At 53.3% G+C, this 25,285-nt stretch overlaps 4 protein-coding genes and 1 pseudogene across 16 annotated transcripts in view; 4 read left to right on the top strand and 1 right to left on the bottom strand.

The window, feature by feature from the left end:
- Positions 1 to 1,825: 1,825 nt before the first annotated feature.
- The window catches only part of UBAP2 (ubiquitin associated protein 2), an 82,224-nt gene continuing 58,764 nt past the window's right edge, over positions 1,826 to 25,285 (bottom strand). For 6 of the 13 annotated variants that reach the window (XM_030005116.2, XM_030005117.2, XM_030005120.2 and 3 more), the window contains 7 exons: positions 9,877 to 9,955; positions 8,186 to 8,400; positions 6,703 to 6,802; positions 6,512 to 6,619; positions 4,952 to 5,019; positions 3,759 to 3,950; positions 1,826 to 2,188 (listed from right to left, as the gene is read on the bottom strand). In XM_030005116.2, the coding sequence (XP_029860976.1) occupies positions 2,093 to 2,188; positions 3,759 to 3,950; positions 4,952 to 5,019; positions 6,512 to 6,619; positions 6,703 to 6,802; positions 8,186 to 8,400; positions 9,877 to 9,955 (858 nt within the window). In that variant the 3' untranslated portion in view covers positions 1,826 to 2,092. Of the gene's footprint in view, positions 2,189 to 3,758; positions 3,951 to 4,951; positions 5,020 to 6,511; positions 6,623 to 6,702; positions 6,803 to 8,185; positions 8,404 to 9,876; positions 9,956 to 25,285 lie in introns of all 13 variants that reach the window. The other 7 variants (XM_030005112.2, XM_030005115.2, XM_041121074.1 and 4 more) reach the window with 4 other exon arrangements.
- Positions 14,005 to 14,920, top strand: LOC115337093 (annotated as a pseudogene).
- LOC115337097 (interferon-like) lies at positions 16,989 to 18,479 on the top strand. The gene has a single exon (XM_030005129.2). The coding sequence runs from the start codon at positions 17,634 to 17,636 to the stop codon at positions 18,207 to 18,209; it is 576 nt and encodes a 191-aa protein (XP_029860989.1). The 5' UTR covers positions 16,989 to 17,633; the 3' UTR covers positions 18,210 to 18,479.
- Positions 20,460 to 21,597, top strand: LOC115337094 (interferon-like). The gene has a single exon (XM_030005126.2). It carries the CDS (start codon positions 20,752 to 20,754, stop codon positions 21,325 to 21,327), a length of 576 nt encoding a protein of 191 aa, XP_029860986.1. The 5' UTR covers positions 20,460 to 20,751; the 3' UTR covers positions 21,328 to 21,597.
- On the top strand, positions 23,658 to 24,707 carry LOC115337096 (interferon-like). Its single transcript, XM_030005128.1, has one exon. The coding sequence runs from the start codon at positions 23,862 to 23,864 to the stop codon at positions 24,435 to 24,437; it is 576 nt and encodes a 191-aa protein (XP_029860988.1). The 5' UTR covers positions 23,658 to 23,861; the 3' UTR covers positions 24,438 to 24,707.

Genomic DNA, 25,285 nt, shown 5'->3' with positions numbered 1-25,285 from the left:
GTTTCTATAATCAAGAAACTAAGTGTGTGACGACAGCTGCAGCAGAAGTTTGTTTTTCAAAGAACAGCTCCTGTGAGGCACCAGCTCTGACAGCAGGTAGATGAGGTGCAGTTGCTCTAAGGCCTGTGGGCTCAGCTGCTGGAGCAGCCCTTGTACAAGCTGACAGTAAGTCCCCAGCCTGCAGAAACATTTTTGCCCTCCCTGACATTCAGGCCCCAAAGCAGTGGGACAGCAGCTGCCAAAGGCTTGCAGCAGCTGCTGAAGTTCAACCAGTATCAAAACTTGAGCTGGGGCAAAGGACTGCCAGTGCAGTTCATGTTGTGCTGCTCAGAGGCAGGGGTAGGGTCAGGTGACATGTTGACTTCTTCCAAGCCAACTGGGTCTCGCAGGACCTGAGAACAGGTGGCAGTGTGACTCTAAGAAAGAAAAGTGGTTCTCAGGGTAGGATTATTTTTTTTCTTCTGGGTCTTGAACAGAATTATGAAGTACAAAAAAGCCCCTCACCTGCCCCATGGCTTCACATTTACCCACCTCCTCTGCTGCGCAGGGCCAGGATGTTCAGGAGGATGAGCCCGGGGCAGGAGATGTCCCTCAGGAGCCCTCACCACTGACCACCCTCCTGGTGGAGGCCACAGACCTCACAGGTAAAGCAAGGGCAGGCAGTGCTGCAGCTGTCCTCCCTCCTTACCTATCCCAGCTGCTCCACAGGGACTCATACAGATCACAATGCCAGAGGACACCAAAGGCAGAGACATGATGCTTATAGCAGGAGCCAAGGGTGCTGCCCAGGATCCCACCCCTGCTGCAGGTGCCTGTGAGCTCTCAGCACCGAGGTGCACTCGCCTTTGTCATGGTACATGGCATCCCCTGCAAACCCATCTGCAGCTCTTACCCTCCCAGCTCCGCTTTTCTTGCAGGAGCAGGTGGAAAGGGACAGGCTGTAAAAGCAAAACTGCTCCTGGAGCCTTTGAAAATGCAGACAAACACCAGTGATACGCTCAGATCTTTATTAGGTGAAGGAAGGGCTAAAAAGAAATGAAACTCCTAAACAATCACTGCACTGGTGCAGGACAAGAAGGACCAGGAGTTGCCTCCAGGGTCTTGTTTTAAAAAAAGGGGGGAGGGACAGGTGAAGTTTTCATCCAGTAGCTCTGGCTTTCCTGGGCAAAAAGAGGTACAAGACACAGCTTATACTTTTATTTAAGAAATCGCTACATAGTTTTTGCCTCTAATGATGCAAAGGAGGTTCCAGGACACACTGAGCGATCCAAAGTCTCTTGCTAGAGAAACAAAAATAAACCACCAAACATAAAATAAAACCCTGTCTTTTTTTTTTTATTCAAAATTTGAAAAATAAAAAGGTGAGGCTGCAGCTCAGGGCCACAGTGACCAAACTGCCCACGAGAGTTCATCTTCCACAGCAGGAGGGAGGGGCGAGACAAAAGAAAGGGGAAGGCCCACAAAACATTCTTTTCCTTTTTTTCCTCTTTAAAATAAAAGCTATATTGGGGGCTGAGGGCAGAAATCAAACTAACACGACACATCCTGATTCATTTGGGGGGGGGGGGGGGTGGGGCAGGCCTCCTTATTTGCCTGAATTTAGAACTGCATTAAAATACATGGGCTCCAGCTCCAAAAAAAAAAAAAAAAAAAAAAAAAACCAAAAACAAAACAAAAAAAAAAACAACCAAAAAAACCCAAAAGGCGCAGTTTGTCTTTGACAGAGTTATAAAGCCCATAGAGCTTAAAAAAACAAGTAAGGATGCCCTGGTGCAGATGGAAAATAATTAGTTTTCCTACAAAGAAAATAAAACAGGCTGCAAGATGCAGAAAACCACATTTAGGCTCTATTACATTTACAAATACATACATAAATATATTACATACAACAGCAACTCAAAGAGGAAGCGGGCGAGTCACACAGAGGATGGATGGCTGGCTGCAGTTCTCCCCGCACAGACGTTTGGCTGAGCAGTTACTTCTAATAATTCCAGGAATGGGCTTCCGCTTTTTTTTCTTTCTCTCTTTTTTTTTTTTTTTTTAATTTTCTCCTCCTCTCCTTTCATTCTCTCCTCCCTCCCCGGTTTCAGATTTAGTTTGTCCAGTATGGAGAAGTGCCATAGGCGGTTTTGGTAGCCTGAGACTTTTGCTGCATGGTGCTGGGTTGGTTGCGTTGGCCAGATCCACCCTAGAAATAGGAAACGAAGGAGATAGGGGCATCAGCTGCCATAGCACCAGTGCTCCCAGGAAGACAAGCCCATCCGAATGTCACCAGAAGAGCTGCCACCCCAGGGACAGCCCTGACACCCACCAACACAGCGATGCTCCTCCCTGAATGGATCCATTTCTGCCCTGCAACATCTGCATGTCTCGCAATCCAGGACAAGTGGCCACACAGTCACCAAGCAGGACCGCGGGGCACACCATCCCACCCCCACCCCCACCCGCCCCAATACAGATTCAAACACAAGGAAGGAGAGGAGCAGGACTGGGGACAGCAAAGGAGCTCTCTCAAGGCGAACAGAGGTGGTGCACCAGCCAAGGATGTCACACATTCGGAGACAAGAAGTAATTTCCTATTTCTGGACTCTAGAGCAGAACACTCTATTTTTTCAGGGAACATTTATAGTAAGGAAAGGAGACGCATGGGCTGCTGAAACCAAATCAAAGCCGACATGCAACCTGCAAGGAGATGCTTGATTTTTCCCCTGAGTTACAATACAAGTGCTCACGTCCTGCTCTCCTGCCGCAGCCAGGGGACAGCAGCGCCTGCCTCGGCTTCACACCTCACAGCCCATCTCTCCACACCCCACATCAGGATGGCCTCTTCACAGAATCACAGGCTGGCTGAGGCTGGCAGGGGCCTCTTGAGGTTATCTTGTCCAACCCCTCTGCTCAAGCAGGGTCACCTAGAGCCAGTTGCCCAGGACCATGTCCAGACAGCTCCAAAGAGGGACACTCCACAACCTCCCTGGGCAACCTGTGTCAGTGCTTGGTCACCATCCCAGTAAAAAAGTACTTCCTGATGTTCAGAGGGAACCTCCTGTGTTCCAGTTTGTACCCACTGCCTCTCATCCTGTCACTGGACACCACTGAAAAGAGCCTGGCTCCGTCCTTTTTACACCCTCCCTTCAGGTATTTTTATATATTGATAAGATCACTCCCTGAGCCTCCTCTTCTCCAGGCTGAACAGCCCCAGCTGCCTCAGCCTTTCCTCATAGGAGAGGTGCTCCAGTCCCTTCATCATCCTTGTGGCCCTTTGTTGGACTCTCTCCAGTACATCCATGTCTCTCTTGTACTGGGGAGCCCAGAAGCACTCCAGGTGTGGCCTCACCAGTGCTGAGCAGAGGGGAAGGATCTCCTCCCTTGACCTGCTGGCAGTACTTTCTGTAATGCAACCCAGGATCCCATTGGCCTTTGTGGCAAGGGCACATTGCTGGCTCGTGGTCAACTTGGTGTCCACCAGGACCCCCAGGGCCTTTTCTGAAAAGCTGCTTTGGCCCCCAGCATGTACTAGTGCATGGGGTTGTTCCTCCCCAGGGGCAGGACTTTGCACTTCCCCTTGCTGAACTTCATGAGGTTCCCTCCCCAAGCTGCTCAAAAGCATCAAGTCTGTTAGTCTGCAACCATTGTCAAAGCTCTTTCCCATTGTGCAAAGCAAAAATGAGAAGGAAGCAAAACCCCCAAGACCCTGCTGGCATGTGAAGGGGAGCAATCTGCCCTCAGCCACACTGTAGAGGCAGAAGTGGCCGACTCACCTGCCCATCTTGCTGAAGATGGTGATGCAGCATCTGGGAATGAGGCTGCTGATGCGCAGGCAGGATATGGAGAAATGGGGCTGGAGCATAACCTGGGGCAGCACCAGGGTTCAGGGGCCCAGTCGATCCAAGAGCAGAGGGCAGGCTGAAAGGAGGCGGCGTGCCAGCATGGAATCCCTGCTTGTCAAACGTCTGCACAGGAGGCGAGGGGGACAGCATCAGAGACTGGTGTGAGCAGCCCCACAGTGACCGGACAAGAACAACAGTGGCCCAGACACACATCACCTGAACCTTTCACCAGCCCCATGAGCAAGCCAAGTCACATTGAATACCTACAAGCACTTCAGCAGATGAGTTTCAGCTCATGTTCTCACCCAGATTTCTGCACTAATGCCTCTGACATTTTATTTTATTTCCATGGCTACTGCACTCCTTTTTTTCCCTGACCTCTTTTTACTCAGTGAGACATGGGATGGCAGCAGCTGCCTGAAATCAGTCCTTCACACATTGCAGGGGCTCAGCCTGGACTACTTGACCTACCCAGGGCAGCCTGACAAAAAATGCAAGAAGAACTTGTGGTAAGATTTTCCTCCTCCTGGCCAAAGCTTGACCCCTAATGCTAAGCATGTACCTGAGAGGTGACTTCCTACTTGTAAGCATGGATCACAGCCAGACACTGATTCCCTGAGATGAGGGTGCAAGCAGGAGAAATCAGGAGCTGGACATAAGCCCACTGCACACCACAGCTTGTCAAAGCTCTTTCTGCTTTCTCTGGGAAGCTGTATGCTGAGCAATGGCCACAGGACACCATGGGACAGGGACCTTCAGGTGTTAGGGGTAGGCACTATTGACTGGTCTCTCTGGTGAAAAGCAAACAGCCTCTCGACTCAGCTGCTTTGGGGGCTATTTTGACTAAAAACATTAGCATCAACACATTTCATTTGCACCCAGGACACAGCTTACGTGGGGCAGAGTGAGGCTGCATAGAGCGCTGCGCCTATGCCAGCATCTGCCATCAGGAGTGACATGGCAGAAACAGTGGGACTGAGGGCAAGACTCCACTCTAACGGCAAACAGACCCAGCGTAAGAAATGCCACAGCCTGCTGACCCTGAGACCGACCAGCCTGGGAACAGAAGGGGAGCCACTGGCCTGGCCTCAGGCCATGAGGGAGGAGGGTCTGGCATTGCTCACCTGAGTCTTGTTATAGACTGAGCCACTGATATCAGGCACACCTGTGTTACTTGAGGTCACAGAAACACCTGGAAAAGAAAAAAAACCACCAACAATGAGAAAGTCAATGACCACTCAGCATGAGCCCCATGCTTTGCTCCTGGCACCTCCAGCAGCCTCAGTGGATGCACCTTTGTCTGCAGCCGCTGCACCACATGCCCTGCTGCTGCTGCCGGCCAGCCCAGCAGGGTTCTTCATGCTCTCAGACCCATGGCACCCCACATGGGAACAGAAGAAAGGATTCGGTTCCTTGCTCCCACTGCAAAGTAGGAAACCAGCCCACTGTGATAAATCACCCATGTCCCTGACCCAGCGGTCACCTCTTGGATTCAAATGCACTTCACCAGGCAGCAGCTGGCTGCACCGAACACTCATTTAAGCTTGTGAAAAGCCAGCTCCCCCCTAGGATTAGGGATGTGTTTGGCTCTATTGCAGCATTCAAGAGCTTTCCAGTAGTGCGCTGAGCAATAAGACTCAGCGTCTGCTACACATTTGAGCCCTTGTCCTTTCACATCCTGCAGAAGGGTGAGATCTGCAGTGCTCCTCTGCCCTGAGAGAATTAATATCACTCATTCAGACTGGCTTCCACCAGGACCAGCTGGTGCCATAACAGGCTCAGAAACAGTCACTCACCAGTGAGGTGGCTCTCAAACCAGCCACTTAATTCAGTCTTATAAAGACTGTCTCTAATCATTTCACTTGGATCAGAATAAAAACAGCAGTTTCTTTGGCCAGGGAATCAGAGGACTGGACTCAGATGGTGTGCACTGCTCTAAGCTTGTAGCTTTCCTAGGACACTGCTCCTCCACAGAGGACAGTGTGGTCAGCTCTTGGCTGAAGACAGTCCAGTTGGTGTTTCAAATGCACAGCAAATGCTGGGTATTTGCTTAAGCCCAAGGATGAGCTAGTTAGTGCTAAGCAATTCAGTATACATTTCTCAGGTCTAACCAGCATGTGCAGAATAAAGCTTCCATATAAGCTGTATAAATTCTTCAGCCTTTACAGTCACAAAGGAAACATTTCCAGGCATGAAACAATGCAATGAGTTACAGGGTGTACAGACAGCAGCTGAAACAACAGCCCAGAGATGTGTGAACTGCCCTGCTCGCCCCTAGAACACAGCTATCTTAGGTGCCTACCAAGAAACTCAAAATCTAGTCATCATTTGGCAGAGGACCATTTCAGCAGCAGCATCCAACTGCTTAGGCTTCAAAACCACAGCACGGCTGCAGGACCACTATTCTTCAGCAAAGAAAACTGGCAGAGGAAACAGCTCACCATTTCTCCCATGTATAATTGTGGACAAAGCTGCACATCGGCCACACAAATCCTTATGCAAAGTTCAGCCATAAGGTTTAGAAGGAACACTTGGGCCATTAAAAAAGCATTTTGTATACGGGAGATGGAGAAACAGCTTGGATCGTGACCCTGTTTAGAGCTGGCTGCTGGGTTGACTGCACAGCACTGGGAGTTTGCCGTACTAAATCCCAGTCAAGAGCAACCTCAAGTGTTATGTGTTACCTTTCCCAGGTCCAGTGCCAGCAGATTTGTTTTGTGCTTGAGATGACCCACTGTAGCCTCCTTTGCTGTAATCTCCAGCTGCCGTTCCCTGCGTTAAGTCATCATAGCCTGCCGGTGTGTACAAGATAAGGTGTTACAGTGTGCAAGCAGCTCTGCAGACGCTCACATGAAAAGTGCAGTAGTAAGCATACCTGCTCCATAGCCGTGCTGCCCATAGCCACTTGCTTGCTGGAAAGGAGTCGACGCTGTGTTCAGGTTGACTCCATGCTGTTTAGCAGATGCTGGAGGTACCTGGACAAAGGAAGGGAACAAACAAAAGGCGCTGTTAACTAGGGAATGGCATGCAAAACACAACCTTCCTCTGCCATCTAGTGGGGAAGGCACCTCCACCTCATGTGGGAAATTTAATCTGGAGTTGGTAGCACTGGCGTGGCATGGGACATGGCACTCACGCTTCCAGCAGTAACTTACTGTAGTGGATTTGTGCAAGCCCCAAGTTTTCTCCTAGAGCAGCCCGCCCCTCTAATTGCAGTGCAAACCTCTCAGAACAGGCTGCGTATTTCTTTCATACACTGGCTTAAAACACCAAATTCTTACCCACAAACCCAAGAAGGAGCAACCACAGTGTGCTCACTCCAGAATCAAATGAAACATCAATTTCTGCCTCAGGTTGTTTCATAAAATACTGTTCTACAGGGCCCTAAAATAGACTCATCTACCCTTCTGCCTGGAGCATCACCTCCTCCCAAATAACCTTCTTCCTCCTGAGACTACCAGCACTGCTGTCTGACTTAACCAGGTCTCCTCAATCCTTGAAAGGACTTCCTAGGCACTCTCAGCTTGCTGACTCAGCTTTGGGTCTCCCCTTGACTCTCCAGAGACTGACAAGGACTTACAGAAACAGTGAGTCCATGAGCTGTAGCTGTCTGCTATTTACAGTAACCTGCATGGGAGTCCATGAGTTGTAGTCTTTTAAATTTCCTGTTTTCTTGGGGAAAGTACTGCAGCTATTTTCTCATGCTTGCATGTTTTTGGAGGTCCCTTGCAGACTGGGGAAGATGACTCTACTCTGTTCTCATGAGACACCACCTGAGTACTGGATCCAGCTCTGGGGTCCCCAGTATGAGACTGACATGGACCTGTTGGAACAGGTCCAGAGGAGGGCCACAAAAATGATCTGAGGCCTGGAATATCTCTCCTATGGAAAAGCTGAGAGAGTTGGGGCTGTTCAGCCTGGAGAAGAGAAGGCTCCAGGGAGACCTTATTACAGCCCTTCAATACTTAAAGGAGGCTTAGGAGAAAGATGGGGAACAGACTTTTTACCAGGCCCTGTAGTGATAGGACAGAGGGCAATTGTTTTAAATTGCAAGAGGGTAGGTTTAGATTGGATATAAGGAAGAAATTTTTTAAGACAAGGGTGGAACAGATTGCCCAGATAAGTCGCGGGTGCCCCATCATTGGAAGTGTTCAAGGCCAGGCTGGATGCTGCTTTGAGCAATCTGGTCCAGTGGAAGATGTCCCTGCCCAAGACAGGGGGGTTGGAACTAGATGATCTTTGCAGGTCCCTTCCAAGCCAAACCATTCTATAATTCCAAGATGTAGAAGGTTTGGGCTGGAAAGAGCAAAACCAGAGAGGCACAAAGGGAGGGTTACAGTTTAGGCTGTCACACTTACAAACATGGTTGGCCCATACTGGAATGCACTGGGTACGCCGGGCACACCAGCATAATAAGGTAACCCAGTGTAGCTGTACCCCGGGGGCAGGGTCGGGTTGAGGAAGGGCTGCTGAGTTGTATGGTGAGTCTGCGTCTGGTTCTGCTGCGGCTGGGCAAGCGTGGTAGCAGGAGCAGGGGAGGCAGAATCCCCGCGGCCAAATTTTGTAACGTCACCTGCTGAAGAAAGAACTGATCAGAAAAGCTTTCAAAGCTACTCCAAAAGTGGAGGACTCAAAGGATTCAAATCCTCTGAATACAAGTAAAGAACTACAGAATAGAGCACATCCTACACTTGAAAGCCTGCAGTTGTTCATGGGAAGCACTCTCCCGGTCTCTGTTCCTGACAGCCACAGGGACATTGCCTGTTCACAGCACAGAACTCCGTGCCATGGCTAATCCATTGAAAAAATGGAGATACCAATACTTACCTATCTCACACGGTCTGAGAAGATTCATTACTATCAGATCATTGCAATAAAACATGCTAAAAGCAGAATTATGGTAAATAGCCAAAGAGCAAATGGTTGTTGGTTAAAGTGTGACTCTCCTGGAGGTTAAACTGATTAGCTAAGCTTCATGGGCTGAAAGTAAGTTAGGATTTACAGGCAGTGATGGGCATATTTTTGTCAATGTCTGTTTATTTGTCAAGCATGACTAGTTAGATGTCCGGTTCCTCACACCACCAAAGTTCTGGAGACAGTAGCTGAAGGCCAGGAAAGCAAGGCTTGCATCGCGGGCCACCTTATTGAAGAAGTAGGAAGGGAAATTCAGTTATTAACCCAAAAGCAGCCTCCCCAGAGAAGTGATTACGAAGCAGAAAACTCCCGAACACTTGCATTTTCTGGCAGCCTACAGAGCAGCATGTTCACATGTTTTTAGGGAGGTGACATACATCAGTCACATCTATCTCATTCCCAACCAGTATTCCCTTTTTGTTGGTTACCAAGAAGTATGACAACACTCAATACCATCATTATAGGAATTATAATGCCTATAGACACAGTTTTAAGCTGTAATCAGATGGCAATGGATGAAAACCACTGGCTGAAAATCCTGGATGGCATTAATGTCATCTTTGCATGATGATAACTGAAGAGCAAGAGCAGGAATGAGGCAAGGCTTCTTAGGCCACATGCTTTTGGGAATGAAGTCCATTAGATTTGGGGAGGGTGAGGGACAGCCTGCTAGATGCAGCTCCTGCTGGGAACATACAAGTGCAAGAATAGCAGTAACAAAGTGTGGAGAGCTGCTGAGGGGGGGGTCTACTTCAGTGCCAAAAAAGAAAAGCAAGCCAGCTGAATTTCGAGAAGAATGATTAAGCTACGGAATATTTTTCAAGCACCTGTATGTGCTTGGGAAGGGCACTAGATGACACTGCTATTTACATTTGTAATAATTTTGCACTTATACTCAAAGGCTATCCAACTTAGTCCCAAAGGTTGTCACATATGAATTACTGACCAAAACCATGAAGAAACATCAATGTCAGGATTGAGAGGGAGATGCTCGCTTTTGTTTGACTAGTTTGGACTGATAGGTTTAACTGCTTACAGAAGGGAAAAACAACTGCTCTTTCAGCAATGGCAGGATGACCTGCATTTACAAATCAGCACATCTCACTTACCATCCTCATCTTTAAACAGCACTCACCTGAGTATGGGTTGTTAGCAAGGCTCCCATCTCTGCCTGTCAAAGTTGCAGGAGCAGGGAATGTAATTCCGTAATAATCCTTGGAAAGAGAAAACATCATTTAATAACACATATTATACGCATAAGAAAATGTAAAAACGAAGAACTAAAGGAAGTTTGGGCAGAAGCTGACCTTACTGCTTAGAGCAGAGCTGAAGATTTACCTGGATCCTCAACTTCAAAATAAACCTACTTTATAGCCTTTTTTAATATTATGTACAAGTACTTCATCTTTTAATGGTAAGTTAAAGGCAACAACTAAGCGCTTTCCCCTCCCAACCCTCATCTCTGAGCCATCCTCTTCCAGTAAGACTATGTCTGGAAGAGCAACAGACCACTGGGGGCCAAAGACCTGGGGTCAAGCCAAGACCATAATCACAACATGGACATAGTCTAAAGGTTTTGCCCTTCTATTATGACCTGTTTTCTAAAAGTGTAAACATCAGCCAGGAAAACAGCACAAACATTAACAAAAAAATATGGAGAAAAAGAGTTACTACTGAATGACTGGAAAATTTATTTAAACTACAGTAAAGGAGAGCTCAGATCAGAATTCTCCAAAGTGTAGTGCGCAAGACAATCCATTGGGGTGCATGAAGAAAATGGGTTTGGTACCATTAATAAATAAGATTTTAAAAATTTAAAAACAGTGCTTGTTTAACCTTTCATCCTTTTTCGATTTTTATTTTTGTGTATGTTTTATAACTGTATTGGGTTTGTGTGGCAATGTTTTGGTAGTGGGGGGGTTACAGGGGTGGATTCTGTGAGAAGCTGCTGGAAGCTTCCCCTGTGTCCGATAGAGCCAATACAGCCGGCTCTAAGACGGACCCGCCGCCGGCCAAGGCCAAGCCCATCAGCAATGGTGGTAGCACCTCTGGGAGAACAGATTTAAGAAGGGAAAAAAAGTTGCAGCAGGCACAGAAACTGCAGCTGGAGAGAGGAGTGAGAACATGTGAGAGCAACAACCCTGCAGACACCCAGGTCAGTGAAGAAGGACGGAGAGGAGGTGCTCCAGGCGTCAGAGCAGAGATCCCCTGCAGTCCATGGGGAAGACCATGGTGAGGCAGGCTGTCCCCCTGCAGTCCATGGAGGTCCACAGTGGAGCAGTCTGTTCCTGAAGGACTGCAGCTTATGGAAGGGACCCACACTGGAGCAGTTAATCAAGAACTGCAGCCCGTGGGAAGGACCCACGTTGGAGAAGTTCGTGGAGGACTGTCTCCCGTGGGAGGGACCCCACGCTGGAGCAGGGCAAGAGTGTGATGAGTCCTGCCCCTGAGGAAGAAGGAGCGGCAGAGACAACGTGTGATGAACTGACCGTAAACCCCATTCCCCGTCCCCCTGTGCCGCTGGGGGGGTAGGTAGAGAATCCAGGAGTGAAGCTGTGCCTGGGCAGAAGGGAGGGGTGAAGGGAAGATGTTTTGAGATTTGGTTTTATTTCTCATTACCCTACTCTGGTTGATTTGTAATAAATTAAGTTAATTCTCCCGAAGTTGAGTATGTTTTGCCTGTGATGGTACTTGGTTGAGTGATCTCTCCCCGTCCTTATCTCAACCCACGAGCCCTTTGGTATATTTTCTCTCCCCTGTCCAGCTGAGGAGGGGGGTGATAGAGCAGCTTTGGTGGGCACCTGGCATCCATATACATATTAGTACAGTAGAATATGTATACAATTTAGAAATAAAAATGTATTGGGGTTGAGCGCTCACAAATTTTTTACTGATGGGGTATGTGATCAAAGAAGGTGGAGACCACTGCCTGAAATCCTTCCTCTAGGTCCTCTACAGGAAGGTAAGACAGTCCTCACCCTAGAAAGCTCGCACACTGAGATGATGGGAAATGCCAGCAAAAGCAAAGCAGCCTTTTGTCTTCATTTTGGGAGAAAAAGAGAAAAGTTTGCCCTTCCCCTTCTGGGTGAACTTCACATGTTGAAGGGCTGGTACTCTGCTAAGTGTTTTTCCTCCTAATTCTCATGGTTTACTCCTCGCCACCTTCAATCCATCAAGAGTTAATGCTTTAACCACTAACATATCCATTTCCACACATTCTCCAACACTGGAAAAACATCCTCCTCCTTCATACCCCTCTCTGCAAATCCCCCAGCACCTTAAATGCTTTCTCACAGTTGACAGCACCTTCCACCTTGCTGCATTTCTGTGCATCGCCCTCTCTTTCCTACAACCAGTTCTCCATCACTGAACATGAAATAATCCAGTAAAGATTTAGTATTGCAGGTGCTTTCTGTAACTTGAACCGGTGCCGTATTTCATTATCCTTTCCTTCCCAGGTAATGCTACCTTATCAACTCTGGCATGAATCACTTAACAAAACACAAACAAATTCACATTAAAAGTCTTAGCAGGTTACTAAAAAGCAGTGTTCCCATTTTCTTCTGAGGAAAACACCACAATAAGCAGATTTGGAGAAGAGATCTGAACAGGATTTGGTGAACATGAACTGGAACTCACACACTAGCATTCTCCCCTATATATACTGGACAAAATATAACCAAATCCACACGAGAACAGGGTCTAAGGATTGCAATTATTCCCACTGCCTCTCAGGCAGGGGAAAACCACATCAGCACTGCATATCCCTATCCCACACATCTGTGCATACACACATTCAAACAAAAAATAATTAGAAAAATGTGAGCGCAAGCCAGTTATCTTTGCACTTCATGCACTCGCACAGGAAATCATCGGAAGAGATACTCTGCTCTTCAGACAACACAGGTATTTCCTGACCTAGAGAAGGCATGCAGAAGAAGATGCCTAAAGTCAAAACTGAAATATCAGGAATAGACTCAAAAAGTGAGACAGAAAAAGGACTGAAAAATTCTGAAGTAATAGATTTAAGCTCCACCAAGCAGCTCACTAGGTACCACGCACACCAGCTAAGGCTTTTTCAAAATCTCTGCTACACAGGCAGCCTGCAACAGACTATGAGAAAAGAGAGCATATCCCAATGTAATACACATACAACCCCCCCAACCAAACCAAACCAAAAAACAAAACCAGAAACCACCGACAATTGATAGTACCAACATACACATTAATTAATTGAATTAAATTAAAAAAGAATCCCCTCCCAAACCTCAGGAGAAACCCTCGTTCTCGCCGTACCAGCAGCCACCAATACTTCTTGCTGCTGGAAGCTTCCCAGGAAGCAGTGATGACTTGCACTTCCGACTCTGCCCACTTTCACTTTCCATATGTAAGCGGGCCAGCACATCAAAGACAACTATTCCCACCTGCTCCTGCCTCCCATATACCTAATGCTGCCTAATTTCTACAACAAATCAAAAAAACCCCACCAAAAATCTAGAAATCACAATCATTGCATGAATAGTTGCTGAAAAATCCTTCATGACATTTATACATTTATTTCTAAATATCAACACAGTGAGGACAAATAACTCGGGGGGGGGGGGGGGGGGGGGCGGCGAGGAATGATAGATGGACCCAAAAATATTCTGCAAGATATTTGCAGAGAGAGGAACAACTCTTCACCAGCAAAGCTGCAGTTTCTATAGAAAAAGGAAAAGGAAAAAAAGAAAAAAAAAAAGACAAACTAAAAATATTTGTCTAAAAGAAATAAGGGAAAACATGCATTAACTCATATATACAAATAGCATGACAGCATGAAATAATCAAAATAGATGTTGTAGGCAGAGAAACTTGAAAGTAAAACCCAAGCAAGACAACTCACAAAACAGATGAAAAGGAAAGCCTGAAACACATCAACAGCACAGCTGCCCCCAAAGCCTCTGCCGCTGCAGCTTTCACCCCTGCTGAACCTTAACAGCACAGGAGCTGGGCTCCCCCGACACGCCTACTGCAGCCCTGGGAAAGAACCAGCTCCTCTTCCCTAGGGCAGGGCCACCTCCCGCTTGCACTTTTGACAAGCACAACTGAAGTCCTCAGGAGAAAGCAAACGGAAAGCAAAACTGAAAATGGAAACAGGGAAATTCTGTCCAGATGATGAAAGGATGATGATGATGAAAGGAAAGCCACGGCACCACATAAAGCCGGCCACCCGGCAGCACCCCAAGCACAGCGCCCGCCCGCACCACCACCACCAAGCCTCCTGCCCAGCACCACCCACGCAGCACCCACAGCCCCACCATGGCTGCGCCCGCAACCCCACAGCCCCGCCGGCCGCACCGCGCCCCGGCGCTCCTGCTCCTCCTGCCGGCTCTCGCCACCGCCCTCGCCTGCCACCACCTGCGTCCCCGCGACGCCACCTTCCCCTGGGACAGCCTCCAGCTCCTCCAGGCCATGGCTCCCAGCCCGCCACAGCCCTGCCACCACCAGCAGGCGCCCTTCTTCCCCGACACCCTCCTCCACACCAACCACCCACAGCAAGCCGCCGCCACCGCCCTCCGCATCCTCCAGCACCTCTTCGCCACCCTCAGCAGCCCCAGCGCCCCCCAACACTGGGACGCACAGGCACGACACCACCTCCTCAACAACCTCCAGCACCACATCCACCACCTGGAGCAATGCATGCTAGCCAACGGCATGTTCTTCAAAAGGCAAGGGCCCCGCAACCTGCTGCTCAACGTCAACAAATACTTCCGCCACATCCATGACTTCCTCCACACCCACAACCACAGCGCCTGCGCCTGGGACCACGTCCGCCTCGAAGCTCACGTCTGCTTCCAACACGTGGACACACTCATGCGGCGGATGAAGATCTGAGCCGCTCCTGCCCTCCGCCAAACCCACCCGCGCTAAACGCCCATCCCCAGCCAACACCGGCGGCCACAGATCGAGCGGAGGCAGCAGCAGCCCAGGCTGGGATTGCTCAGCACTCCTCACGCCTCTTCCAGCCAGGAGCCCGCGCTGATGGGGAAATGGGCACGACCGCGGTGAGACTGGGGCCAGGCTGTGGCACAGCCCATGCGCCCGCATCATGGCCACACCTTTGCTGGAAAGGAAGGAGGAGGAATTTGCTGTGCTGCACGCTCATGGACAGCTGCAAGGTGATGGGGAGGGGGGTGGGAAGGGTGGTATTTATTACCCGCGGCATTATCTAGCCCGTCTGGACTGCAACCTCCCCTGATGGAGGGAAATGTTCCCAAGGACACTGCAGGACACTCATGCCAATGACTATTTATCACAGAATTCTATTTATTTATTTTGCCATTTTATTTATTTATTTATTTATTTATTTATTTATTTATTTATTTATTCATTCACTTGTTGGAAATAAAGACCTTTTTCAAAAACAAAAAAGAAGAAAAAAGAAAAGAGGTGGTCATCATGCATATATCTGACAGGCAAAGACAGGGTCTCTGCAGGCAGGCAGGGATGAGCCTCCCTCCTGCAGCTTATCCCACTGATGCCTCCTGCCCTAGTTGAATGCTCTGGACAGCAGGCCACTCTCAGGGACCCACCATGGTCCTTCAACCCCACAGGCATCTCCCGCTGGTGCCAGACCCTCGGAGCACAGGCTTGCCCAAATGACATGATAGCTGCCCTGTGTACTCCTCCCCTCCCACCACTCACCCTCTCCCTTCCCAACCCTCTCCCACTGCCACGACATGAAAACCACCTCCAAACCACCACCCCACCACAATCAACCATTCAGCAATGCCACAGCACTGCTTGGGACCAAGCAGGGTGGCATGGACGAGGTACACCTCAAAGAGACAAGGAGGGGACCCACCAAGACCTGCAGACATTTGGACAAGGAACTGCACCCCGGTGCTACTAACCCACCCAAGAAACACCAAAAAGGCACAAAAAACACAGGAGATGCCCAGGACTGCTTATTGCTCTCCTACAACCACCACAACTGGCTCAGGACGCTCCTGCCTGTGCTCACACACCAGTGGCCATGGAGACCTGCCCCACTACACAGAGCACAGTGGCCTAGGCCTTCTTCACCCCAATGCATCCTTAGCAAACAAAAATATACATCCTCCAAACACCACCAGCCAACATGATCCAAAGCAACCAGCACAGACCAGCACAGCATTCCCCACGAAGGAAATTGCCCACGCACCACCAGCACCAGCTGCTCCTTCGCCCTCCAAGCACCACCCCAAAAATATCTGCCCTGGCTGCTTTGTCCTCCCCAGATAAGCCCAAGCAAGACAACACAAAAGTTCAGCAGCTCTGGCCTCCTCCCACACAGGACAAATAGGTTGTTCTCCATGCTCAGTCACACCACCTCCACCACCACATGACTGCCAGGACACTGCTCTCTGCAAACACAAATAGGCACTTGCCATGCAGCTGGAGAGCAAGAAAACAAGAGGAACCAAATATATTCAGGTACATAACAGCACCCCTCAAGAGGCAACTTCCAGGTCGTACTACAGTCCTCCTGATGTTCCTTCTAACAAGAAATACCCTGTGATGTCAGGCAGGGAGGACCTCATGGGCTCTGTCTTCGTGGAGGTGGCTGAAGAAAGCAAATCCTCCTCAGACATAAAAACAGAGAAGGAGGATAATGACACAAGCTGAAACACAGGGAATTCAAACACGAAAGAATAAACACATTATTATAATCTCTATCATGAAGGTGATACACCACCAGAAAAGGGATAAGGGAGGTTGAGGGATGTCCATTCCTGGAGATAAATCCAAAACCATCACTGGACAAAACCATCAGCAAGCTCCTCTGACACTACCTTCCCTCAGCACCAGATTGCGCTCAGGACCTCCAGAGCTAAATAGACCACTGAAAAAGAATTTAAAAACTGGAAAGAAATGATGCATGAACACTGATTAAATAAAAAAATACAAGAAACACTGAGAAGTTTCAGTACTATGAGGGCATAACACGTAACAAAAGGATTTCACCATGCAAACACTTAAAAATGGAAAAATGGAATTGTTCCTAGAGGACTTTTTCCTCTGCACAGCACAAACACACAGTGGTTGCGAAAAATTACACAACTAGCAAAAATAGCAAAAAACACCCTACATAAAAAAATTTCTGGCTGCAACTCTTTCATTGTTCAATAAGTAACAACTTAGAAAAGAATTCTAATCCCCCATCACAAAGAGGTTCAAACTGAGGAGAGGGAAACAGAGAGATTATGGAAGCTTCATCAATAAAAATTGAATGCTCAAGTCCTTAGCCAAAAAGCCACATCCTCAAAGGACATTTGGGCTTACAGAGGTCCTGAGATTCCTGACAAATACATCGTTTTACAAATCTCCCCAAAATGTAAAGAGACATGATGTATTCATACGACAACAAGGATGACAAACATACCGAAACCAAGAAACCCACAAACAATACCAGGGTAATACATCAGGAAAAGAGACATTGCTAGTAAAGGAAATTCAGTGAAAAACAACAAGCAAGAGAGATAGCCTGGAAGGAAAAGGAGAAACCACAAAAAAACCCACATCAGCAGCACAACTGCCCCACATGTCGATACCCAGAGCTTTCGAATCCGCCACTCAACCACTGCAGCCAACCTCCCCCCAACACACCACCAGCAAAGCACCGCCACCGCCCTCCCCGCGCGCGGCCACCCCACCAACGCACTTCCCCGAGACCACCGCAGCCACCAGCCAAAACCGAAAACCACAGCCGGAAACTCGCCGCAATCGGAAAGCGAGGAAGGCAAAGCCGCGGCACCGCATAAAGCCGGCCACCCGGCAGCACCCCAAGCACAGCGCCCGCCCGCACCACCACCACCACCAACCACCAAGCCTCCTGCCCAGCACCACCCACGCAGCACCCACAGCCCCACCATGGCTGCGCCCGCAACCCCACAGCCCCGCCGGCCGCACCGCGCCCCGGCGCTCCTGCTCCTCCTGCCGGCTCTCGCCACCGCCCTCGCCTGCCACCACCTGCGTCCCCGCGACGCCACCTTCCCCTGGGACAGCCTCCAGCTCCTCCAGGCCATGGCTCCCAGCCCGCCACAGCCCTGCCACCACCAGCAGGCGCCCTTCTTCCCCGACACCCTCCTCCACACCAACCACCCACAGCAAGCCGCCGCCACCGCCCTCCGCATCCTCCAGCACCTCTTCGCCACCCTCAGCAGCCCCAGCGCCCCCCAACACTGGGACGCACAGGCACGACACCACCTCCTCAACAACCTCCAGCACCACATCCACCAGCTCCAGCAATGCCTGCCAGCCAACGGCATGCTCCTCCAAGGCCGAGGGCCCCGCAACCTGCTGCTCAACGTCAACAAATACTTCCGCCACATCCACGACTTCCTCCACACCCACAACCACAGCGCCTGCGCCTGGGACCACGTCCGCCTCGAAGCTCGCGTCTGCTTCCAACACCTCCACAACCTCACCCGCACCGTCCCCAGTTAGCCCAGCGACCCCCACCAACCCCCACGGCCCCACGCCCCGCCGCCACCACCGCTTCTGCACCATCCATTCAGCCCCATCCCCGCCTCTGTCCTCCCGCCTCCCCTGACCGACGGCAAGAGCCGACGCAAGAACCGCCCGGCACCCTCAGCCTCCGCTGACGGCTCCTCTCTTTAGAGACCTCGTTCTATTTATTTTCACAATCGTTTTTATCTAGCTATTTATTCACCTATTTATTCGACAGAAAAATAAAGACCTGTTGCAAAAAGCTTGCCCGTGCCTCTTGTCTCAGAAGCACAGGAAACGAGCCGCTGGCCTGGCCTGGCCTGGCCTGGCCTGGCCTGGGGGGAAGCCGCCTCCACTCAACACCTACTCCAGGCCCTGCTCCAAACAGGGCTCTGCACACATCCCGCGAACCACTCTTCGCTTTGGCACCTCCCCGAGGAGGCGCCTTCCTCAACCTCTTCCGAAAAACTCTGCCAGGGGCTAGCCGTCGGCATCACAGTCACCTCTTGGGCCCTTGTCTCCTCAACGTTCTCCGCCTTCCACCCCGCTTTAGACCCACTCAGCAGCAGGGGTCCGGAGTCCTCGCTACAGGGAAGACGCGGGCGGACCTCTTGGGCCGCGTCCAGAGGAGGGCCACAAACATCATCAGAGGGATGCAACACCTCTCCTGTGAGGACAGGCTGAGAGAGTTGGGCTTCTCCAGCCAGCTGCAGAAGAGAAGGCTCCGCCGAGACCTCGCTGCGGCCTTTCAGTTACTTCAAGGGGGCGCAGCAGAAAGATGGGGACAGACTTTTTCACGGGGCCTCTAGCGGTACGGCAAGGCGCAAGGGTTCTACGCTAAAAGAGGCTAGATGCAGACTAGATACAAGGAAGGCAGGTCCTACCCTCGGGGCGCTGCCACGCTGCAACGGCTTGCCCACACAGGTGGTAGATGCCCCATCCCTGCAAACAGTCACGGTCCGCTTGGACGGGGCTCCGAGCAACCTCATCTAGTCGAAGATGGCCCTGCTCACTGCTGGGGGCTTCGACCAGATGGCCCTTCAAGGCACCTCCCCACCCAAACCATTCCATGATTCTACGCAGGAGACGCACGGCAGACATCATCGCTTCGATTAGGCCGAGCGCGGCCACTCTCGACGCTTCAGGCATTCGCCACGACAAACCCTCTCGTTGCGCTGCTTGAACACACCTTGCAGCACCAACCGCTCTAGGGCAACACGGGCAAGGTCCGGCCACGGACCACCACCACCACCCCCCTACCTCCTGCGGTGACGGCACCTAGGTACGCCAAATCGTCGTGCGCGTGCCAGCACCCCCAGCACAGCACCCACCAACACAACGTTGCCTGACAAGACCATGGCTCCCAGCCCGCCGCCACCACCACCCGCACGCACTTCCCCTCTTCCAAAAGCTTCCAGAAAACACGGGGCAGCCTCTCTCGCACCAGCAGAGCACGATCCTCGCTGCTGGAAGGGACCCGAAAACCTCAGCGAGTGCAACCTCCACCTCCTCCTCCCCCCCACCACAGAGCTACAACCAGAGCAGCTGGCTCAGCTCCCCCTCCAGGGGACTCTCGGACACCCCTCCTCTAGGGGCGCAGGCCATCCCTAACGCAAGACCCTTCGCTCGCGGGGCACGTTCTCCTCTTTGCTCTCCAGCCACCTCTGGCGAGGAGGCACAGAAAACACAGCAAGACTCCTGCTGCGGGGGCGCACGCACGGCACCACAGCCAGCGGCCCGACGCAGCAGCAAGAGCAGGAGCAAAACTCTCCCCTTCTTCCCCTTCCTTCTTCCTCAAGCCTTTCCTCCTGCCTTTCTTCCCCATTCTCACCACCTTCAAACACAGGAGCGGGGGCAGCCCCAGCCACAAACACATCCAAAGCTCACGCGCCTACACCCAGAGCCACCTCCTCGCACGCCGACGCCACCCCCAGGCCCTCGCTCCACGAGGGGACTCCCCAGGCCCTGCCAAGTGACATCACTTCACAAGCCTTCCCAACGCGAAAAGAAAAGAAAGACCAGCTGAGACGAACGCAAAGGCGAGCCACAAGTGAAAGGAAAACAGACCACAACCAGCACCAGGGCATTACAGGCGGAAAAGACGCTCGGCCAGGAAGGGAAACTTCAGCTGCAGAAAAGAGGCACCACAGCTCGCCCCGCAGGACACACGGAAACCCTAACACACCTCCCCGGCACAGCTGCCCCCAAGGGCTCTGCCCCAGCGCTTTCGCATCCCCCACTCAACCACTGCAGCCAACCTCCCCCCAACACACCACCAGCAAAGCACCGCCACCGCCCTCCCCGCGCGCGGCCACCCCACCAACGCACTTCCCCGAGACCACCGCAGCCACCAGCCAAAACCGAAAACCACAGCCGGAAACTCGCCGCAATCGGAAAGCGAGGAAGGCAAAGCCGCGGCACCACATAAAGCCGGCCACCCGGCAGCACCCCAAGCACAGCGCCCGCCCGCACCACCACCACCACCAAGCCTGACCAGCCTCCTGCCCACCACCACCCACGCAGCACCCACAGCCCCACCATGGCTGCGCCCGCAACCCCACAGCCCCGCCGGCCGCACCGCGCCCCGGCGCTCCTGCTCCTCCTGCCGGCTCTCGCCACCGCCCTCGCCTGCCACCACCTGCGTCCCCGCGACGCCACCTTCCCCTGGGACAGCCTCCAGCTCCTCCAGGCCATGGCTCCCAGCCCGCCACAGCCCTGCCACCACCAGCAGGCGCCCTTCTTCCCCGACACCCTCCTCCACACCAACCACCCACAGCAAGCCGCCGCCACCGCCCTCCGCATCCTCCAGCACCTCTTCGCCACCCTCAGCAGCCCCAGCGCCCCCCAACACTGGGACGCACAGGCACGACACCACCTCCTCAACAACCTCCAGCACCACATCCACCAGCTCCAGCAATGCCTGCCAGCCAACGGCATGCTCCTCCAAGGCCGAGGGCCCCGCAACCTGCTGCTCAACGTCAACAAATACTTCCGCCACATCCACGACTTCCTCCACACCCACAACCACAGCGCCTGCGCCTGGGACCACGTCCGCCTCGAAGCTCGCGTCTGCTTCCAACACCTCCACAACCTCACCCGCACCGTCCCCAGTTAGCCCAGCGACCCCCACCAACCCCCACGGCCCCACGCCCCGCCGCCACCACCGCTTCTGCACCATCCATTCAGCCCCATCCCCGCCTCTGTCCTCCCGCCTCCCCTGACCGACGGCAAGAGCCGACGCAAGAACCGCCCGGCACCCTCAGCCTCCGCTGACGGCTCCTCTCTTTAGAGACCTCGTTCTATTTATTTTCACAATCGTTTTTATCTAGCTATTTATTCACCTATTTATTCGACAGAAAAATAAAGACCTGTTGCAAAAAGCTTGCCCGTGCCTCTTGTCTCAGAAGCACAGGAAACGAGCCGCTGGCCTGGCCTGGCCTGGCCTGGCCTGGGGGGAAGCCGCCTCCACTCAACACCTACTCCAGGCCCTGCTCCAAACAGGGCTCTGCACACATCCCGCGAACCACTCTTCGCTTTGGCACCTCCCCGAGGAGGCGCCTTCCTCAACCTCTTCCGAAAAACTCTGCCAGGGGCTAGCCGTCGGCATCACAGTCACCTCTTGGGCCCTTGTCTCCTCAACGTTCTCCGCCTTCCACCCCGCTTTAGACCCACTCAGCAGCAGGGGTCCGGAGTCCTCGCTACAGGGAAGACGCGGGCGGACCTCTTGGGCCGCGTCCAGAGGAGGGCCACAAACATCATCAGAGGGATGCAACACCTCTCCTGTGAGGACAGGCTGAGAGAGTTGGGCTTCTCCAGCCAGCTGCAGAAGAGAAGGCTCCGCCGAGACCTCGCTGCGGCCTTTCAGTTACTTCAAGGGGGCGCAGCAGAAAGATGGGGACAGACTTTTTCACGGGGCCTCTAGCGGTACGGCAAGGCGCAAGGGTTCTACGCTAAAAGAGGCTAGATGCAGACTAGATACAAGGAAGGCAGGTCCTACCCTCGGGGCGCTGCCACGCTGCAACGGCTTGCCCACACAGGTGGTAGATGCCCCATCCCTGCAAACAGTCACGGTCCGCTTGGACGGGGCTCCGAGCAACCTCATCTAGTCGAAGATGGCCCTGCTCACTGCTGGGGGCTTCGACCAGATGGCCCTTCAAGGCACCTCCCCACCCAAACCATTCCATGATTCTACGCAGGAGACGCACGGCAGACATCATCGCTTCGATTAGGCCGAGCGCGGCCACTCTCGACGCTTCAGGCATTCGCCACGACAAACCCTCTCGTTGCGCTGCTTGAACACACCTTGCAGCACCAACCGCTCTAGGGCAACACGGGCAAGGTCCGGCCACGGACCACCACCACCACCCCCCTACCTCCTGCGGTGACGGCACCTAGGTACGCCAAATCGTCGTGCGCGTGCCAGCACCCCCAGCACAGCACCCACCAACACAACGTTGCCTGACAAGACCATGGCTCCCAGCCCGCCGCCACCACCACCCGCACGCACTTCCCCTCTTCCAAAAGCTTCCAGAAAACACGGGGCAGCCTCTCTCGCACCAGCAGAGCACGATCCTCGCTGCTGGAAGGGACCCGAAAACCTCAGCGAGTGCAACCTCCACCTCCTCCTCCCCCCCACCACAGAGCTACAACCAGAGCAGCTGGCTCAGCTCCCCCTCCAGGGGACTCTCGGACACCCCTCCTCTAGGGGCGCAGGCCATCCCTAACGCAAGACCCTTCGCTCGCGGGGCACGTTCTCCTCTTTGCTCTCCAGCCACCTCTGGCGAGGAGGCACAGAAAACACAGCAAGACTCCTGCTGCGGGGGCGCACGCACGGCACCACAGCCAGCGGCCCGACGCAGCAGCAAGAGCAGGAGCAAAACTCTCCCCTTCTTCCCCTTCCTTCTTCCTCAAGCCTTTCCTCCTGCCTTTCTTCCCCATTCTCACCACCTTCAAACACAGGAGCGGGGGCAGCCCCAGCCACAAACACATCCAAAGCTCACGCGCCTACACCCAGAGCCACCCCCTCGCACGCCGACGCCACCCCCAGGCCCTCGCTCCACGAGGGGACTCCCCAGGCCCTGCCAAGTGACATCACTTCACAAGCCTTCCCAACGCGAAAAGAAAAGAAAGACCAGCTGAGACGAACGCAAAGGCGAGCCACAAGTGAAAGGAAAACAGACCACAACCAGCACCAGGGCATTACAGGCGGAAAAGACGCTCGGCCAGGAAGGGAAACTTCAGCTGCAGAAAAGAGGCACCACAGCTCGCCCCGCAGGACACACGGAAACCCTAACACACCTCCCCGGCACAGCTGCCCCCAAGGGCTCTGCCCCAGCGCTTTCGCATCCCCCACTCAACCACTGCAGCCAACCTCCCCCCAACACACCACCAGCAAAGCACCGCCACCGCCCTCCCCGCGCGCGGCCACCCCACCAACGCACTTCCCCGAGACCACCGCAGCCACCAGCCAAAACCGAAAACCACAGCCGGAAACTCGCCGCAATCGGAAAGCGAGGAAGGCAAAGCCGCGGCACCACATAAAGCCGGCCACCCGGCAGCACCCCAAGCACAGCGCCCGCCCGCACCACCACCACCACCAACCACCAGCCTCCTGCCCAGCACCACCCACGCAGCACCCACAGCCCCACCATGGCTGCGCCCGCAACCCCACAGCCCCGCCGGCCGCACCGCGCCCCGGCGCTCCTGCTCCTCCTGCCGGCTCTCGCCACCGCCCTCGCCTGCCACCACCTGCGTCCCCGCGACGCCACCTTCCCCTGGGACAGCCTCCAGCTCCTCCAGGCCATGGCTCCCAGCCCGCCACAGCCCTGCCACCACCAGCAGGCGCCCTTCTTCCCCGACACCCTCCTCCACACCAACCACCCACAGCAAGCCGCCGCCACCGCCCTCCGCATCCTCCAGCACCTCTTCGCCACCCTCAGCAGCCCCAGCGCCCCCCAACACTGGGACGCACAGGCACGACACCACCTCCTCAACAACCTCCAGCACCACATCCACCAGCTCCAGCAATGCCTGCCAGCCAACGGCATGCTCCTCCAAGGCCGAGGGCCCCGCAACCTGCTGCTCAACGTCAACAAATACTTCCGCCACATCCACGACTTCCTCCACACCCACAACCACAGCGCCTGCGCCTGGGACCACGTCCGCCTCGAAGCTCGCGTCTGCTTCCAACACCTCCACAACCTCACCCGCACCGTCCCCAGTTAGCCCAGCGACCCCCACCAACCCCCACGGCCCCACGCCCCGCCGCCACCACCGCTTCTGCACCATCCATTCAGCCCCATCCCCGCCTCTGTCCTCCCGCCTCCCCTGACCGACGGCAAGAGCCGACGCAAGAACCGCCCGGCACCCTCAGCCTCCGCTGACGGCTCCTCTCTTTAGAGACCTCGTTCTATTTATTTTCACAATCGTTTTTATCTAGCTATTTATTCACCTATTTATTCGACAGAAAAATAAAGACCTGTTGCAAAAAGCTTGCCCGTGCCTCTTGTCTCAGAAGCACAGGAAACGAGCCGCTGGCCTGGCCTGGCCTGGCCTGGCCTGGCCTGGCCTGGGGGGAAGCCGCCTCCACTCAACACCTACTCCAGGCCCTGCTCCAAACAGGGCTCTGCACACATCCCGCGAACCACTCTTCGCTTTGGCACCTCCCCGAGGAGGCGCCTTCCTCAACCTCTTCCGAAAAACTCTGCCAGGGGCTAGCCGTCGGCATCACAGTCACCTCTTGGGCCCTTGTCTCCTCAACGTTCTCCGCCTTCCACCCCGCTTTAGACCCACTCAGCAGCAGGGGTCCGGAGTCCTCGCTACAGGGAAGACGCGGGCGGACCTCTTGGGCCGCGTCCAGAGGAGGGCCACAAACATCATCAGAGGGATGCAACACCTCTCCTGTGAGGACAGGCTGAGAGAGTTGGGCTTCTCCAGCCAGCTGCAGAAGAGAAGGCTCCGCCGAGACCTCGCTGCGGCCTTTCAGTTACTTCAAGGGGGCGCAGCAGAAAGATGGGGACAGACTTTTTCACGGGGCCTCTAGCGGTACGGCAAGGCGCAAGGGTTCTACGCTA

This window comes from Aquila chrysaetos, chromosome Z (genome assembly GCF_900496995.4).
Source record: "Aquila chrysaetos chrysaetos chromosome Z, bAquChr1.4, whole genome shotgun sequence".
Lineage (NCBI taxonomy): Eukaryota > Metazoa > Chordata > Aves > Accipitriformes > Accipitridae > Aquila > Aquila chrysaetos.
This window is presented reverse-complemented; position numbering and strand designations above follow the sequence as displayed.

Coding starts and splice junctions, on each gene's coding strand:
- LOC115337096 (XM_030005128.1), top strand. CDS start 23,862: ATGGCTGCGCCCGCAACCCCACAGCCCCGCCGGCCGCACCGCGCCCCG.
- LOC115337094 (XM_030005126.2), top strand. CDS start 20,752: ATGGCTGCGCCCGCAACCCCACAGCCCCGCCGGCCGCACCGCGCCCCG.
- LOC115337097 (XM_030005129.2), top strand. CDS start 17,634: ATGGCTGCGCCCGCAACCCCACAGCCCCGCCGGCCGCACCGCGCCCCG.